We start from the raw sequence: 19547 nt of genomic DNA, 5'->3' as shown, positions 1-19547 counted from the left end.
AGGAAGGTGACCCTGAATTTACAATTTACAGTTTCTCCCATCTCCATATATACACGCACATATTCATATATAAAACATTTCTATACACTGCCCAGCTTCCTTCTATCAGCTAGGATTGCAAACCCCTACTGAAATAATACTGAAAGTTGACTTTTCCCACACAGTAAAGTATTATTTTTCTGTATACCACCTTTATTACTTTTACAAACAACATATCCACTATATCTTCCTCCTATTTTCCACAATATGATTGATATACTGTAACAAGCACCTCTGTATGCTTGCATGTGTTTAGAATTAATTAGATAACCACAGCCCAAAGGCCACACAAGGCAGAACCAGGTCAAAAACTTGCATTAATATGTAATAGCTGACATTTATTAATTTAGTGATTACTGATTAAAAGTAATTGCCTGTAAAATAAGGCACCACTTGTAAAATTAATTCCCCCACCACCATTATCTAATGCCCAAGTTTACAAAGGCAAGAAAAAAGGGAACTGCTTGTTCTTTGAAAGCATAATGGTACGAGATAGTGGCAACACACAAGAACGAATATACACAATGGTCCCACACAAGAAGCAATATACAGCTGCAAAGCATTCTATTTGGACTGCCCCTTCTACGATTCTTTTATGCTTTTCTTGGAAGTAGCAATATAAGCACACGCATCTGGAAACAAAACCAAGGCTAAAACTTTTAACAGAATAAAATGCCAGAACTCCTGGAGGAGTCAACAAGGAACCCAAGCCAATCAATCCTACCTTATTTAATTTTTCACTGGCTTCTTAGGACTTTCTTGGGAAACTGATTGCCAATCATCAAAATGCATAAACAAATGCACTCTTGCTCTGTAGTAACTCCCATTGATTCCAATGCCTCCGATGCTCACATAATTAGACACCATCTATGGTTAGGCTGGGGCGGCTCTTTTAAACCAGTTTACTCTTTCTATGCTGTGGTGTGCATATGATTCTTGAAATACTGAACTGCTAAACAAATCAGTCGAGACTTTTGTGTTGGGTTACAAATACAGTGAAATGCTGTTCCAATGAAATGTATGTCTGCTTACTTTAGAGAAGTCCCATTAGTTCAGTGATTCTTACTCCCAGATAGCTATGGAAAAATCAGTCGGCATGCTGGCTTCCTGTCTCTTCTCCACGTGTTGAGGATGAAGCTCTCTAGCCAGGGAGATTTTCTACCAAGTGCAGCTCCTGATTGTGTGTGTGTACTCATCTGGGGGGAGAAACTCTGTTAGAAGAGGCTCTCTATTAGCTTACAGCGCTGGGCTCCTTTTGAAGCTCCTCCTCGCCCCACCAGTTTTAGCCACTTTGCAATAGGATAGTAGTGCAAAGCGAGTGTACATTTGTTTGCTTTCCAATCATATGAGCTACTGTAAATGAATGTCTACCTCACTTCAAAGCTCAAAGCAAAAAATAAAAAAAAAGCTAACTGCTGTGATGTGGGTTCTTGCAGTTCCAAGGTTGAATTAGAGCTTGGGGACAATGAAAAGTGCTGAAGTCACAAAATATTAAGTTTGCTTAGAAAGCTTGCTTGCCTTTTTTTTTAAATTCACATAAAAAGTTTGCTATTAAAGATTTTGGCTTCTGTTTCCATAGTGGTCCAATATTTCAATCCTGTGTCTTTTCCACAAATACAGATTGGGTAACATTTCTCCAGGGGTAGCCATGGCACCGCCAGTTAGCAGTTTCTATTCTGTAGGTAACATTCATAACAATAACAAATAAAATATGTGCCATGAAAATGTATTCGCATTTAATATATTTACATATTTCTAGATTGCAGCAATCAGCCCAGCAGACATCTGCTATGAGGAGACACTGTCAACTTTGCGGTATGCTGAAAGGTAGACTGATTTTGCATTCTCTAAAATGAAGGGGTGGATTAGAATCCAGTTTGAGACAAGGAGTTAACTATTTGGTAAAGTGTTATTTGACAGCCAGTTTAGTGTAGCAGTTAAGGCAGGGGTCTTCAAACTCAGCGTACCTGGCTGAGGAATTCTGAGAGTTGAAGTCCATGAGTCATAAAAGGGGCGAGTTTGAAGACCCGTGAGTTAAAGTATCAGGTTAAAAACTGAGACACCATGCGTTTTACCCCAGGGATCTTTAACCTTGGCAACTTTAAGACTTGTGGACTTCAACTCCCAGAATTCCCCAACCAGCATGGAATTCTGGGAGTTGAAGTCCACAAGTCTTAAAATTGCTAAGGTTGAGGACCCCTGTTCTAGCCCCACCTTAGACACAAAGTCACACTCTCTCAGCCCTAGGAAGGAGGCAATGACAAACCACTTCTGAAAAATATTCCCAAGAAAACTACAGGGACTTGTCAAGGCAGTCTCTGAGAATTGGACATGACTGAAAAGAGAAAGAAAAAAAAACGTTACTTATGCCATATGCCATTTTGCAGAGAATCTGCTCTACTGTTGTCACTCAAAAGATTTACTTCTGAGTTAGGAATTACCCATTTTTAATTTACTTCATTATACCAAGCCAGGTTATTTCTAATAACACAAAATATATGATTGTCAAATTAAAGATGTGAAAAGAAAAAAAAGAGAAGCAAGATAGACAAAATAGATTGATATATTTTCTCAGGAATCTGAAGATTTGGCCGCTCCTGTTCATCATAACTGTGAAAAATGCCCTCAAATCAGTGGTGGGATTCAGCCAGTTCGCACCAGTTTTTTGTTGCTCAGGCCCAGAATGGACGTCCGGAAGCAGCATCCACACAGAGAACCGGTTGTTCACATATTTGAATCCCACCACTGCCCCAAATATTTTAATTTTGAAAACTTTGTAGACTTTTCTGCTGTCTTCCCCCTTCTCCCTTTTGCATCCTCCCCCCAGTGATTTACATCATCCTGAGTAGGATCAGAGCAAGGAGTTCTCTCCACAAAGTTTCCTCTTGTTCCATGTGAGATGAGACAATCAATCGCCATGGGATTTTTGTAAGATGAGCGCAAGTTTGATGGTCAACTTATGTAGGCCAGTTTGTCATAATGCACGCAACTTCAACCAGCCTTCCTTAACCTTTCAAAATCTTTGGAAGATATTTTGGCACAGGAATTGGCTGAGATGCCTGCTCTGCAATAATTTAGTAGTTTTGGTCCCTCTTTGTTGGCATATAGCAGTTATCCAGATTTTTGTAGATCAGATTTGAAAGCCCAATATTTTCTTGGATTCTTTACTTCTTCAAGTCAGTACAGTAATTTGTACTTTTTTTGTTTTGTTTAATCTACAAGAACGAAAAAAATAAAGAACCAAGCTGTGATAAATTCAGGAACAACAGCAAAACTGATAAATGATCTCAAGATGGAAAATTGTAATTTGTTGTCCAGATTGTCCAGCCTTGGGAATGACGGAAAAACAGTAGTGGATGCAACAAGTATGTATTTTGCAGCAAAAATACCGTAATTACTGGATTCCAAAAGCTTTCTTGAGTTTTCTGTGGAAGGTTTGACACAATGGAGTTGCCCTAAATTTGATACTACCTGGTGCAGACATAAAAGTATTTTTGCTTGACCATGAGGAACTTTTCTTTCCATGATCCTTTTTCTAACTTGAGCCCTGCCCTACCTGTCCTACACACATGCTATTAATCTCTCAGAGTCCTCTGAAGCAGCTTATTAGAGAGAAAAGTAGCATGGGAAAGGTACGCATTCTATAATAACCCTAATACTGATCAGATCCACATCTTCAGGAGATGGACATTTATTGGCCAATACTCCCATCCTCGTCCTCAGCAAAGATATTCATGGTCATCACTGACATCTGAGCAATTCAGGGGTCTAGTTCTGGCATGTGATCAGGGCTTGGATTATGTTTCCCATTCTAAAACGCTCTTTAATCAGATGCTTCAGGGGACTCTGTGATTTAATAGCATATGTGTGGGACAGGCAAAAAGTACTCTGTGTAGCTCCTTTTTGAAGAGCATTCAGAACTATAATAGAAATAGCTGTAGTGACTTTGGTTTGTTTCCTAAGTATAATCCATGTCTAATAATATCCTTCAAAGCTCCAAATGGTTTACAACTGGGATACATAACTTATTTCAGGCCAGGAGCCTTACTTCATCAAAACATTGTGGATGAGTAGGGTTAATACCATATCTCAATTAGACTACATTTTGTTTGCATGTGCATTTAATTAAAGTAGAATGAATATGATATACTATAATATTGTATATTATATATTCATGTGTTTGATAGCTCTGCTTAAAAATTAAACTGTAGAGATCTCTGGGACTGACAACCCTACTTTGGAGATCATATGCCTGGGAACTTGGGTGATACCCTTTCAGAGTAGGAAAATGTTGGAAAAGCTTCTTTCTCTTGCAATCTTAAGTTGATTTTTGGAGGCACTTTTATAAGTCCCAACAATTCCTCCAGGGGCACATGGATATAATTCCTGTCTGGAAAGATTGCCTCAGTATTTAAATATGTTTGATTTAATTGCTGAATATATAGGAATCAAATTCTGTGAATTTCAGATCTGTTTACAATAGCTTCAATGATATGGAATTAGTAAGCTGAGGGAGGATGTTAATTAAATTATTTCTGCTTTCATTTTGTATCCTAATTTGGCTTTTTTGGCTTTTGCAGAAGAGCTTCGTTCCCTGTTGGCGGAAAATGAACTACGGATTCAGGCTATTCAAGCAACTTGGGAATATCGGCTGGAAGAAGCCCGGAAAGAATGGGAACAGCAATATGTAGCAATCACTCAGGTCATGGCTTTGCAATTGCAGGAAGCTTGTCACATTTGTCTGGAGCCTCAGCTCCCTCCAGTGGCTTCTCACTATGACTACTACTATTAGAACAAAATACAACTGGCCAGTTTAGTTGGATCAGTAAGGCAACGTTTGTTTATTAAACAATTGTCAGCCTCCAAGGTAGATCAGATTAGAATCCCAATGTCATGCAGATCAATACTACTTTTATTGTAAAGCTATAGTAACAGACACTTCCAACACTGAATGCTCTTCCCCCTCTCTCCCTTTATCTTTGTGAGACTCCAGGGCAGGGGTAGGCAACCTTGGCACTTTTATGCTTCATGGCTGGCTCAGGAATTCTGGGAGTTGAAGTCCACGAGTCATAAAAGAGCCAAGGTTGCCTACCTCTGTGAGTCTAGGGAGAAGTCTGAGATGTTTCCTTAGGTTACATTCCTGACCTGGATTCAGATCTCATGTATCCGATTGCTGTCTTGGTAGCAGCTCTTCTTCCTGCCCCTCTCTAGGTGATTCCCTCTACACCACAGGTGTCAAACGTGACGTGCCGCGATGTATTGTGACTTTTTTCGCATTGCCGGAGCTGGGGTGGGCGCGGCCTCCGCATGATGCAACCGGCACAGGGGCCGGCAGTTTGACACCCCTGCTCTACAGCAGGGCTTTTCAACCAGTGGTACGGGTACCACCTGTGGTACATTGGCACCTGGCAGGTGGTATATGAGCATCCTAGAAAAGTGGTAGCGGGGGAGGGGAATGAGCTGAACCGGTGGCAGCACCGCACAAGCCTGAGCGAGAGATGGCTGGAGCTGCAGGGGTGTCAGGGCTCAGTGAAAATGCCAGGATCAGCGCTTCTTCGGGGCTGTCAGGGCTCAGTGGAAGTGTCAGGATCAGCGCCAGGCTCCAGCTGGAGCTCGGCGCTGATCCTGGCGCTTCTGAGCCCAGAAGAAGCGATATATCAGCTGGAATGTTGCAGCATCTCCAGGGTCTTGTGATTTACATTCAGATACTTGGCAACTGATTCATATTTATGATGGTCACAATGTCCCAGGGTCATGTGAAGTGACCAAAATCTGCTACAACCACCCACCCCACCCCCACTGCCAATCCTCAACAGAAATGCTCACAACAATGAAAACCTCAGACAGGAGGAAGAGCGCCTCCGGGCAGGCAGGCAGGTATCTTGCTCGGCTGTGGCTTGGGGGGCACTTTTTTCAGTGCCATTGTGATTTCAAACAGTCACTAAGCAAACTATTGTTAGTCGACTACCTGTACTTCATCACTTTTTTCCTTTTTTTTTTTGGTCATCAAGTTTTTGACACCTTGCTAGGTGACTGGTGGTACTGGGATGTTGCCATATCCTAAAAGTGGTACAATGGGTGAAAAGGTTGAAAAGCCTTGCTCTACAGCAATACCCACACATTCAGTGTGGTATTAAGCCTGTATCTGGATGGTCTTGTCAGAGAAATAACTTGGGGTTCCAACCTGAACTGGGGCTGTGCAAGAATAAGTAAAAATGAAATCCGGACAGCTGTGAGGAAAGAAGAAATATTTATTCCCAGGGCTTTTTTTCTCATAGAACGCTCAGAACAGAGTTCCAGCACCTTTTTTCGATGGAACCTTGTAGGGTAGGCAAGGCGGGTTGTATGACATGTGTGAGTTCCGGCACCTTTTTCTTTTACAAAAAAAACACTGTTTATTCCTAAAAGCAAAGCAGCTTGCCTTTAGAGGCAGGCTGCTGAGAAATGGGGTACAGCAGCAGATTTTTATAGGGGGAGCTTGTCCGAGAAGAAGTGTCTATGTGCTGATTCTAGGGTGACACTTGAGGGGTGTGTGTGTGTGTGTGTGTGTGTGTGTGTGTAGGTATGTTTATTTTTATGAATATGCAGTTCCTCTGGGAGACCTAATTTAATTAACTCTGTTGTGTTTGCAGACCTTAACCTTTGATAAGTGGATTAGATCCGGGTTACTTATTTGGGGGGTTGAAGCAGTTTGCTAATTTTAGTGGGTTAACTTAGTTTCAGCTTGACTGTCAATTATCAGTGGAGACACTGATTCTCAGACCATTGTGGATTCTGTTAATATTTTTAGGGAAGATGGAAACAATATAAAGAATAAAATATATTTGGATATAAAACTTCTCACAGCCTCTTCAAGAAAACATCTTCAGTAGTTCCAGTCAGCACTTGCTCATAATTTCCATCTTATTTCAGTGACAGAGAGAACTCTTGGGGAAGGGAAGACAGGAGTGTGAGTTTTCTGAACATGTCAGATCTTTACAGCTGCAAGAGCTTTTTCAATTGGCCTGAACAAAATTATTTCCAATGAGATTCAATTATATTCCTCCAGAAATTTCCACAGCAACTAGTGAGAAGGCTAAACTATTCCATGTTTAGCAGCTCAGATTCTTCATGCCAAAAGTGCATAACCTCAATCTCCAGGACACAAATGGCCTCTGGAAGCTTTGAATTGCCCCTTTGCCCTCCCCTAACACCCCTTTCTGAGTATTACTTCTGAGTGGTATTTTTTAAATTTGACAAAAGAGAAATACTATCTGTATTTCATTTATTTAATTTTAAATGACAGGAAGTAATAAAATCTAAGTTATATTTTGCTGTGGCCTCCCTTGTGTTTTAGAAGGCAGCTCCCAGAATTTGTATAGTCCTCACTCAGCCCAGACGTCCATCTCTGGACTGAGCTGTAGAATTGTACTAATGTGTTGAGAAAGGGTGTAAGAAGAAAGTTCTACAAATGAAGACACTGGCCTGGGAGCAGAGGAAATAATGCTGCAAAAAATCAATCCTTATAGATTTTAAGATATCTTTAATAACTGTGAATACACCTCTGGTCATTATATACAGTATGTGAGGAGTTTTCAGAATATAAAAACCAACATTCATACTACTAATATTCAAATCTTGAGAAATCTCCCTGTAACAGGAACAATAAAGATTCTTGCTTCATGGAGTTTCGATTTGAAGTATAAATGCCAATTGGATTTGATTTTGTTGTCATACTAGATTTTTAAATCAGAAAGATGGTTTTGAGAGGAATATTCAGTGGCACTATTATTTACAATAGCCCTCTCTTTCTGAATCCTTTGGGAAAAGAGCAAGTATATTTATTACTTAAAAGGAATATGTCATGTGGTTCTTGGCTGTCTTTTGAGGAAGAATACCTGCAGAAATAAGGTTTATTTGATTCTCAGCAGGAGAGACAGATGATGGAAACTTTTCCATATCTTGTGAATATCAATGAAGACCCTCAGCTTTCAGGAGTTCTGAAGTATTTCATTCAAGATGGTACTATTTTGTTTAACTGCAGCATTTCATTTTGTATTACTAAATACCAGATGCGTAAACAATGCCATTGAAAGAAATGTAACACTCTTTTTTTAAGGAATGTTGTACGAGTATCTTAAAGAAATTTTAAAATCTTCTATTCTAATAGTATATTTCACAAGTAGAAATTTTACAATTTTATCCCTAAAATTGATAATTACTAACTACTTTTTATAAATTGTCTCTTTAATTAGTATTAATGGGAAAACATGGATTCAGAAGTTTGCAGACTTTGGATTGAGAATTATTTATTGTGCTCTTATATACGTGAAGAAGCATTAGCATCAGAGTATCCAGTTTTTGTTTTTTATCTTCAATTATCCCCAGCTTGTATTATTCTTCGTAGTATTTCTGTGATGTTCTCTGCACCAAGCAGTCTTTTTAATCCTGCCAAATATAAGGAATTGCTTGTTTGTTTGACAGTGAGGACTCCCACTTTGAATGATTGAGAGATAATTGCATTAAGCTTCTTCTGTATCATTCATCACTGCTTTGAAGTGAAATTATTTGATCAGATTCACTAGATCCCCATCCACTGATAAATTCATAGACTGCGTGACAAGCTGGGGAATAGGTCACATTCATATGTTGGTTCCAAACCAGCGTACATAAATCATAGATGGATATGGCTCAGGGTAATCTTCTGGTGCACTTTATATATGAATAAATTGCAACTCTCAGAACTACAAACAGCAAATATTAGCCATTCTGGCTCAGCAGTCTAGGAAATGTAGTTCCAGTGCATCTGGAAAGAGCCGGTTTGAAATAGACTGATCTAGATCAATATTCAGTGTGGCACAAATACACAAGACAAACATTTCCTTTTTAGGGTCTTCTGATGTTGGCCAATCTACATCAAATGCAATCATCCTCAGAGGCTTGGGGTGCGTATAAGAAAAATTCAGTCTTCACTATCAGAGGGAGTGCATAAACCTGGTGGGAATATAATTTGGTTTTCTGTATTTATTTTTGTGCAATGATTATTCGGGTATAAAAGCGCTCTAAGAGGCTTATTAAAGAAAAGGCTTATTAATACCTTTCCCTGTCTCACAGCTGTGATATTCCAGGCATCTCTCTGTCTGGCTTAATGTGTAAGAAGTTCTTTCTTAGTGTAAGAAAGGAATGGACACTCTCTAGAGTGTCTTAGAGTGTCCATTCCTTTCTTTTAGATCATAACAAACTGATTCTCCAGACCCGTACGGATCATCAGGGCCCTTTCTTTCTCAGTGTCTTTCAACTACAATTCATGTACAATTATTGCCCATTCTGAGGAATCATACAACCATTGTAACACAAGCTTGATATAGTTACAAGAAAATTAAAAACTTTAAAACATTTCCTCCCAGATATAGTGTTCTGATCCAGCCTACGACCGTCTCAGTTTGCTTCAAGGACAACCCCTTTTTTCTTTTTAAATCAATAGGCTGTAAAAAAACAACCCAAATTTATTTACAGTTCCAAATAATAAAGTCCTTCAAACAAAAAAGCAGCAGAATATTTTCCTTAACAAAAATAAATGATTCAAACCTCAAACAAGAGTCAAACAGGAAGATTAGCAAGAACAGACAAGGATTTTCTTTGGATTTCTACGAACAGTTGCCTTCAGCAACCAGCACCACCCACACCTTCCCCTTTTATTAACAGCCCCAAGGCATGGCTTCTCAATGCCTTCTCCTCCTTTCACTGAGTTGCTTCATAGACTTCCTCTGGTATGCTCTGCTCAACTGCCTTCTGCTTCTAGCGTCTCTAAATAGATTCAGCTGTGACTCCTCTGAGTCTGAACCGTCCTCCTCACACAGCTGAGCCTCATAATGAACACGACTGGATGGGCCAGGCTCTTCCTCCACTGAAAGTCTTGCAATGCATCAGAGCCTCCCTCTGACACCGAAGGCTCTCCAAACCCCTCCTCCTCCGATCCCTCGGACTCAGCTGCTGGGAGCACAGGCTGACACGGAATCGCAACATATAGTGCTGAACATTTTGAAACATTACTGCTATCTTTTCCAGCCCTTACCTTTTCAAAAATCTTAAGCTTGACTAAATAAGAAGCTGCCATAGGAATAGGTGACTTGTGTGATGTGAAAGTGTTGGTAGAGACTGAAATAGGAATGTGTGATATGCAAAGTAAGGACATTGTCACTGAACTTTAACATCCTCCTTCATTTTTTCCTCCTCATTCCCAATGATGTTTTCCATGTACCATATATGGTTGTGTTACTAGCTGTCCTTTTATATTCCTGGATTTATAGCTTGAAACCTTTGACTTATGGTATGAAATGCCTTGCTCTTTTTCAGCATATTGGACAAGCACGCAACATTCACATATACCGACGACAAAGTTACTATATCTCCTTGGGATAAATGTAAGGTCATTGTGAATGGAGTACCCATTGTGGTGAAAACTAAACTTCAGCATCTGGTGAGTTTTATGCTGATTTGTTATTTTTCCCATGTTGTGATGTGTCTCCTACCTTAGAACGCTATTGCTGCAAAATACAAACCAGATGGCTCTTGAACCTCATCTCTGCTACAGCTTCAGAGCAAACTGGATTTTCAAATTGAGGCTTAGAATCTTTTGGGAAGAACTGGCCACCAAGGTGAATATGGTGCAGCTCTTGTTGAACATTATGGTCTAATAAGTGTTTTGGCAACCTCTTCGGTTTTGCATTTTATACAGGCAATTGTTCTGACCCGATTCTCTGAACACAAGAGATGCACCAATAAATCTCCAACATTCCTTTTATGCAGGAATGCCAACAATTTCACACAGTTGACTGTTAAAGTCTTTAGCTGCCTCCAAACAATGGGGCTCACTCCCTTTTCCCGTGCAGGGGTCTCCCAAAACCCAGAGTTAATCTCAGTCTCTCACCACGCTTGCAGCAAGAGTCCTTCAGGCAAGCTGGCTATTTAACAAGATCACACACACACACACACACACACAGAAGGCACTCGGACTCCCAGCGCCACAGGATCCGAGGAAAACTCTGGCAAGTTTCCAAATGAGTCAGGAGTTCCAAAATAGAAGTGGCTGACTGGCAGGAAGATGAATAGCTGTCTGCCACACTTATATGTCTCCGTCCCTGCCTTTTATCCACAGCTGAGGGTGGGGGCTCTGTTAGTAATGGTGACTCTTCTGCCCCAAAGACTGGCCCATAGCCTCTCACTATTCTCTCCTCAGCACCTGCGCACCAATCACTGGCCCCTTGTGATCCTCCTCTCCTGAATCACTTGCCTCAAGGCATGGAGGTCTCAGCCTTTCCATCTGGGGGCTGGCGGATGGCCACAGCTCCACCTCTGTCCCTGGCTGCGGCAGCTCCATTCCTTCGTCCCCATCGGAGCTTTCAGCTGCCCCTGACTCTGGGCCCGAGGCCCACTCCTGTGCTTCCTCCTCTGAGTCGGCTGCAGGAGTCTTCCAGGCAATATAATTACCTGATTTAGCAAAGTCTTGGCAAATACCAGAGGTCATCAACTGAATTCACAACTTATATAATCTAAAGCACAAGAGAATATTATACTTTGGAGAGAAAATTATTACTTTGGCTCTTGTACAAGCATCAAAGGGAAAATCGATTGGATTCATACATGCTGTAAATTCTTTAACTATATTTTGTTGATTAAGACACAATTTGGGTTCAAAAAGCAGGGTAAGCACATAAACAAACCACACAATGGCAATACTATAGGACCCAGTATCTCATTTCAGTGAAAAATGTTTGCCCAAGTAATGAGGAAATTAGACTACATTTGAAAAAGGCATTTTTCTTTTAGACTCTTCCTTTTGAATGTAAAACTTGTCTTCAGAAGAATTTTTAGTCTTCCAGATCAAATCCATTTCAGCAGAAATTGGACAGCACATTTATTCACTGATTTGTTAGTCTCACATCCCACTTTCCTCAAGGACATCCAAGAAGTAATCTGTGGTTCTTTTCTCTCTTCTCTGCTGTTTTATTTTCACAGTAATTCTGAAGACTGAGAAACAGCAAAATGATTTCAGGGTAGATTGGGGATTTGAATCTTTTATTTTGGATGTACTGAACACTTGTACTGAACATTGTACAGAGCACAAAGTACTTCATTATTTTATTAGAAGCCCCTTAAATTAATTTTAAGTAGGTTAATATTGCATTGGTGTTATCTCTATTTTAGAAAAAGGAGCTAATGTTGTAAGGCAGACATGTCAAACTCGCAACGTCACGTGACGTCGCACAACGTATTGGGACGGTTTTTCCATTGCCGGCAATGGGGTGGGCGAGGCTTCCGGATGACACATCTGGCCAGTGGGCCGGCAATTTGATACCCCTGTTGTAAGGAAATGCCACATGCTGAGTTTGTAGTAGTTGAGACATTTGAAAGAGTTCTTCTCACTTAACAGCTCAGTCCTTTTATGTGTTTTTTATTTCTTCCTTGACAATGTATGAATTTTTATTTTGGGGTTTTATTTTTTTCTGTTGCTCTGTCATTATTTTCAAAGCAAAAAAAGGATAAATAAATTTAAAAACAACGGTTCAGTCCCTTTTAAATAACAAGTCCCTCACCCTTTTCCTGGCTCCAAAGCAATAACATTCAGTTAACAGTTTTGGTCTTTGATAAGCTTATAACTATAATGAAATAGAAATCCTTTCAGTGTGCATAGTGTATACAATCCCTTAGGACCGGCTAATTTTGGGATCAAACAGTGCATACCTCTACATTGGCCCTCCAATCAACCGCACCAGCGAGGATCTGAGCAGATATGATTATGATTTCATTCAATCAGAGCTGGCAGCTGCCAAAGGCTTCAGTGTAGACAAATTTGGTAAGCATTTTACTGTAATCATTCTCCTGTCAAGGTCTGCAATTTTAAACTTGCTACAAGGTGCTATTCTTTCATTGTAAACTTCTTTGAAAATCTGCTCAGTGAGCATGGACTGAAGGGATTCCATGTCTTAATAACAGTCAGAGAGACTAACAAACCCATCCCTCTATTCCAAGCCTCACTTTGTAAAGTATAGAACTGGGACATGAACCTGAAGTTGACTAGCACCATCCAAAATTTTAAGTAATTCTGTGCTTAGGTCACTGTCTCATCAACAAATGGATGTTTGCACAATATGATAGTCAATGTAAGCTAGCAAAAGTTGAAATCCTACATATGTTCCAATAAGTTATTAATTTCTCCCCAAAATAAATAAATGCAGGCCACTTTATTTGTTTAGTCTTGGGCTGCTTTTCTGAAAGGTGCTGCAAACAGGAAGGATGGCAAGCCAGACCCCAGTGTCCTTGCTGCATTCCATGATTATATTAAGTTGATGCCATTGGTTGCTGAAGCAAATCAGATGAGTATAGAGTTGAAGAAGGTATGGCTTGAATGCATGTTTTCTCTTTATTATATGTTAGATTTTTGGGAGTTGCGGCCCAGCATTTATTGACGGTATCTCATTATGTAAGGCAGTGTTTTTCAACCACTGTTCCGCGGCACACTAGTGTGCCGCGAGATGTTGCCTGGTGTGCCGTGGGAAAAATTGAAAAGTAATTATAAAATACTTTCTTTGTGTTTATTTGATTCCTATTCAAGAGAATTACTTTATATATAGTCAATATAGGCACAGAGTTAAATTTTTTAACATTTTCTAATGGTGGAGTGCCTCGTGATTTTTTTCATGAAACAAGTGTGCCTTTGCCCAAAAAAGGTTGAAAAACACTGATGTAAGGGACAAATGGGTTAGAGCTAATCTATACATGTTAATTAATTTAAAATTGACTGACTATAAAAAAGATTTATTATTGGGGGAACAGTTTTGAGAAACTAAGTCACTACAAGATCAAAATCTTGTGCATGGATTAGTCTCATGTCTGTGGAACAGTGCCACAATCTATTCTTGGCAGAGTTGCACATGCTTGGGAAGAACATGAGTAGCTTGGGGGTACCTCTTGATTCGGTTATGTAATCTATTTTTGTATTGTCATTCAATAAACAAGAACAATAATGTTTCTTTCAAAGAACAGGATAATGTTGTGACTACTTATGCCCTCAAGTAAATAATGTTGCAGAATAATTAAAGGGAACCTGACACTGGAAACTTCTTGAAAAGGAAGAAAAAGCATTTAGAAATATTTAGACACACGAATATGCAAGAATCTCCATGAGTTCCTTCAAGGCCTTTGACAAGTTTATCTTGGATGTCTAAGAACTTCCAACCCACCAGGACAGGAATACACCCTTCCCTTCAGTCATTTCACATTGCATTTCACGGCCAGTTTGACCTAAGCTACTAGTCTGCCTCCCCCTTCTCAAGTAGCCTCAAACAGTAAACTATGCTTTTTGCTTTCTTTTTCACTGTGGACCTTTCATATCTTGTGTCTTGTCTTTTTTGCAAGCTCCCTGGAGAAACAGTGAAAGTGTAGGCTTTTTTATCAAATCAAATCAAATCAATATTGGTCTTCCTTCCTTCCTTCCTTCCTTCCTTCCTTCCTTCCTTCCTTCCTTCCTTCCTTCCTTCCTTCCTTCCTTCCTTCCTTCCTTCCTTCCTTCCCTTATTCAGCTGAAACTGACGAGTTCCACTAATTTCATCTTACAATCCAAGTAACAGGATGAATAGTAAACTCTACTGTTTTCATTGCTCTTTTTTTAAAAATGGGCTCACCTGTGGTGGATAAAGTAGGCAAAAAGCCTTAAAGTAAGAGAAGTGTCAAGAGAGGGGGCTCATACAAAAGGCATTCAATAAAAACCACATGTCCTCAAAGACCCGCCAGTGGAAATGAACAATATTGGTGCTTGTTTTTCCAGCATGAATGAGTGGGATAAAGATGCAAGAAAATCCCCTAATCAGGCCTGTGACAAAGGTAGACTAAGCTATCTAGCTAAAGTGGAGAAATGAACATTCTTATTACAGTTTCATTTTCAGGCAGTTTCCAATAAGAATCATGGGCCATGATGTAAGAAAAAATCCTTGGTAATAGTCTGAGAAGAATTTCCTAAATTTTGAAAATGGGGTTCTAAAGAAAAGAAAAGAAAATTGAACAATCAAAAGAAAACAACTTTTAGAACAGCTGTGCATCTTAGTGTGTTTGTAAGATTGCTGTTTATTATTTTATATGAAGAATTACTTGAACTGATCCTTCTAAACAAGATGGATATATTTAGTTGATACTACAGTATCTTGCTTACACTCCCAAACCTGTATTTGCCTGTTCCTAATCAGTTTGCTTTTGGTGGCTTTCCACATTTATGCCAAAAGTGCTGCTACTCAACAAAAATATTGTGTTGAGCTTTTCTTTAACAGGACCTAAAGTTAGAACTGAAAGTGAAAAATCTAGCATCTTCAGACTCCAGAGGTTATGACCTGCAAAAAGAGATCATAATTAAAGTAGTACACAAAGTTACTAACCAGGTACGAACCTACTTCTGCATTAGTAGAAGACTACATTATTGCAAAAGTTTCTTCTGAATGTTCTTTTCCCATTTAAAGGCCTCTATGGTGCTGTGATTGGTTTCATTTTGAGTCAAGTTGACACTGATGTTGAAGCTCCAATTTAGCTGTTCAAATATAAAGACATATTTAATGATATTGGATTTTATTGGTATTCTTGGACAAGGATATATGCTGCTTCTACTTTCTTCTCTCTGGTTTTTATTTATTTATTAAAACATGTGTCAAGAGATATATCCATAGGTGAGAAATTATTTCAGATATATAAGTACTACTATCCAATCAGCCATTAAAAGAAAAAAGAGAAATTAAAATTCATTGGACAAAATTTCAAATCCTACCTCTCCTAATTCAAATAAAACTGAACTGTGATGGTCATCCTTCTTTCTCAGAAAAAAAGGCCAAATACATCTAGGGACTGCTCACTTGAAAGGCAAACTATTTATCTGTTAATCCTTGCTTATATTTATTAACTAAAGCAAAAAATAATGACCATAAACTATGTTTTGTTTTATCTTCTCTCAATTAAGCTAGATTGATTGATTTTTGTAGGTATGGATTTGGTCAAAACCTAAGTTCATCAACAGAAAATTTTTAATGGAAGAGCTTTACCAGCGGTTTTTAAATGGAGAAGATGTGCAAGTTGACAAAGAGAGTGATCCATTTTGGGATCCTGTGGAGGCAATTCATCTAGGATCTGCCCATATCTGGCTCCAATCTCTTGCTTATTGCATGAAACTTGAGGAACAAATAGAACTTCTAAATTCTGACGGAACGGAGGAAGCAATCGTCTTGATCAACATTATCCCATGTATGCAAAATGGGAGGTAAGCATTTATGTATCTATCATACATGCAGAATAAAAATTGCCCAAGGAAAGGATCTTCTGCCCATAGAATATGCTAAATATGAGATAATGCATTTTCCTGAATAGCGAGGATACTCAGGATTCAGAGTTAACAGGTCCTAATTTGGATAGAAGAACAAATGGTTATCTGAAAAGAGAAGCATTCCTTCTGATGATCTTCCATGCAGTGATCTCGAAGGGCGGTGGGGTTGGAAGTCAGAACAGGTTCATAGCAGTCTTCACATCCACACAAGGTGAATGTTACTACTCTGTTACATGCTTAGCGCTATTCTTACCCTTTTTGCTCTCCTTCTACTCCACAGACCTTTGACAGATGATGATATGATTATTGACCCTTTGGAATTGCTGGGCAAAAGGATTGATTTCCAGATTCACATTTTTCAGTGCCTTGGAGTTAAATGGATTAAAGAAGTTGCACAAAGGGGAATTCAAATTGGGTATTTGTTTTTTACATTTGTCATTTGAAAATGAATATATTTTGAGTCTTGCATTTTTGTTGTCTTGTTTAAGGTATATGGCTTTACTGTTTAATGCTCAATTTCATTTTTTTTCTTTTTTAAAGATTTTTTATTATTATTTTTAGCTTTGTTTCTGGGCTTCTTTCAGAGGGAAAGGGGTGTGAAAATAAATAGTTATAAAATAACTGACTTTTCATTGAACAATTGCTTCTTTTGCATATTTAGATATAAGGTTTATGATCTCCCACATGTATTATACACACAACCCGCTTGGAAAAATGTAAACCCTAAAATAGAAGAATTGATTCAATTTTCATCCATGAAGGTTTCCCAAGATTTTTTGAATTATCTGCAGAGAAATGCTTTAATTGTTGACTTGTGGGGACTTCAAGGTATTATTTTAGTTTCAGCTTTATTAAATTATGCCTGAATGTTAAGCTTCATATCTCTATCTCTATCTATCTATCATCTATCTATCTATCTATCTATCATCTATCTATCTATCTATCTATCTATCTATCTATCTATCTATCTATCTATCTATCTATCTATCTATCTATCTATCTATCTATCTATCCAATCTTTGACATTATAAGCAGCTGGAATAATAGATACTATACCAGATCAAGTTCAATTTCAGTAGAAAGCTGTACTGTTGCCTTTTGGACCAAATGCACAATTCTTTTTATTGTTTGGTTCATTTGGTTGCTCATTATTAGATTATCACCACCGGTTCTGACTCTTCTGTTGGAAGTAGTTTATTTATTTATTTATTTAATTTTTATGCTGTCTATCTCCCTGATGCAGCGACTCTGGATGACATCACTTGGTTGACCTTCTAACTCCTCCCAAGGCAATCATTCATCCAGCATTCTTAGTCTTCCTAGGTGACACTGGCTCCTCCATCATGCTTCCTTGTTTCCCTAGGATACTGTTCATGAGCAGTATCATAATGGTGGCTGTTGGCTAAGAGGCACCTGAAGTAGCAGAATATGCCATCAGGTGAGAGGGGAAGAAGGAGGCCTCAGGGTAGCTGAGGCCAATCTATTTAGAAGCATGATGTAAAGAATTTTTCAGATAGAATCTTAGAAGCCTAAGGACGTATCAGTCCAATACTTCAGGGTTAGTCAGGATCACTGATAGAAAAATTACTGGTATTGACACCAAACGATTCTGTGTTGTTTTTTTTTAATCCCATTTATATCCCGCCCTTCTCCGAAGACTCAGGGCGGCTTACAATTTAAAGCACAAATCAATGTGCTTAGCAATAGCCTTCATTCTATGTATATGCCTGCTTATTAGGGCTTTCCCCCCCCCCAAGAGGCATTATTACAAAGTCAGCTTATTGCCCCCAACAATCTGGGTCCTCATTTTACCGACCTCGGAAGGATGGAAGGCTGAGTCAACCTTGAGCCTGGTGGGATGCGAACCTGCAATAATTGCAGGCAGCTGGTGTTACTTAAGGAGGCATTAGCCCACTGCTCCACCAAGGCTTGTCAGCTAGAAAAGAATGCATGCTTCTTAACTAACAGTATTTTCCTGGCCCTGCAGAAGGATGTGCAAAACTGATTTCTACTGAGGAAGGCATGGCTGTCACTAGGGAGGGCTCATATATTATCGATAATCCAAAAGTGGGGATTTTAACCCGAGGTGATCTGGTAAGTGTGTACCATCAGTTAAAAGTAGTTTATTCTTCATTTCTGTACATTTCAAATAATGAATGCTTTTATGTACTTGGCCTAATTTTGAGTAGAGAAGGAGTATGAAACAGAGACAGCACGAGAGCAGGGAAAGGGGGAAGAGGATCCGAGAGGGACATCGGGAAAAGGCCACAATTGGAAAAGGTTAAGTGAATAAAGAAAGTTTAGTTATACTGGAGTGCCACAGTGGTACTAGCAAGATAACCTGTTGTATCTGTGATAAGGCTGGAAATGTTGCCTGGAATTGGATCATCCGGGCAAAAAGACGCTATTTCCAGTTCAAAAGGAGGGGATAGTTGTGGCAAGAGTTAGTGGGAGAATGGTCGATTTACTGAAGGGTATAGATCAGGGGTAGGCAACCTCGGCTCTTTTATGACTCATGGACTTCAACTCCCAGAATTCCTGAGTCAGCTACCCTGACTCAGGAATTCTGGGAATTGAAGTCCATGAGTCATAAAAGAGCCGAGGTTGCCTACCCCTGGTATAGATTGATGCCACTGCACTCTCACTTTATTTGGGATATCCCCAGGACAGAAATTCAACCTTGCACAAATATTTATGGGGAAACAATATTATTGTAGGAATAGTATCACAGCTCCCTTGCAACATAATAGGAACAGATTTCCCAATGTGCCATAAATTGGCAACTGATGTGTCCCAGAAATTTGGAAGAACAACCAATATAGAACTGTTGCCAAGATTGCTATAGATGATAAAGGGATCAGGACTAAAAGGAAGGAAAAATCCCATTGAGATGCCAGAAGAAAGGAGTGAATTAAGTAAATGCATCAGGAGTTCTGCCCTAAATCCCAGCACAAAGGAAAAAGTAGGGAACCAGAAAAAGGCTATCTCTTCTAATAGCAAAATAGAAATATGAGAAAGATTGATAAAGGAGAAACAGGTTAAGAAAACAGAACTCCCACTCTAGCTTGCAGTCCTGAACTTTCCAGATGGTTTCTGGAAATTTTCATGTACTTACTAGGGCTCTATTTTGCTATTAAATTAAATTAATTAGTTGCTCATCTTACCAGAG

General features: G+C 39.2%; 1 protein-coding gene across 1 annotated transcript in view; it reads left to right on the top strand.

The window, feature by feature from the left end:
* LOC308659963 (kinesin-like protein KIF28) overlaps positions 1-19547 on the top strand; it is a gene marked incomplete at its 5' end in the record, with an annotated part of 30696 nt that overhangs the window by 8025 nt on the left and 3124 nt on the right. Inside the window, 13 exons of the mRNA XM_081314126.1 lie at positions 1799-1866; positions 3262-3404; positions 4620-4741; positions 7950-8040; positions 8909-8963; positions 10375-10498; positions 12730-12874; positions 13297-13415; positions 15342-15449; positions 16041-16315; positions 16659-16793; positions 17040-17206; positions 18366-18472. Of these exons, the coding sequence (XP_081170252.1) occupies positions 1799-1866; positions 3262-3404; positions 4620-4741; positions 7950-8040; positions 8909-8963; positions 10375-10498; positions 12730-12874; positions 13297-13415; positions 15342-15449; positions 16041-16315; positions 16659-16793; positions 17040-17206; positions 18366-18472 (1659 nt within the window). The remainder of the gene's footprint in view (positions 1-1798; positions 1867-3261; positions 3405-4619; positions 4742-7949; positions 8041-8908; positions 8964-10374; positions 10499-12729; positions 12875-13296; positions 13416-15341; positions 15450-16040; positions 16316-16658; positions 16794-17039; positions 17207-18365; positions 18473-19547) is intronic.

This window comes from Vipera berus (genome assembly GCF_964194415.1).
Source record: "Vipera berus genome assembly, chromosome: 1".
NCBI lineage: Eukaryota > Metazoa > Chordata > Lepidosauria > Squamata > Viperidae > Vipera > Vipera berus.
The sequence above is the reverse complement of the archived record's forward strand: the minus strand, read 5'-3'. Positions and strand labels throughout refer to the sequence as shown.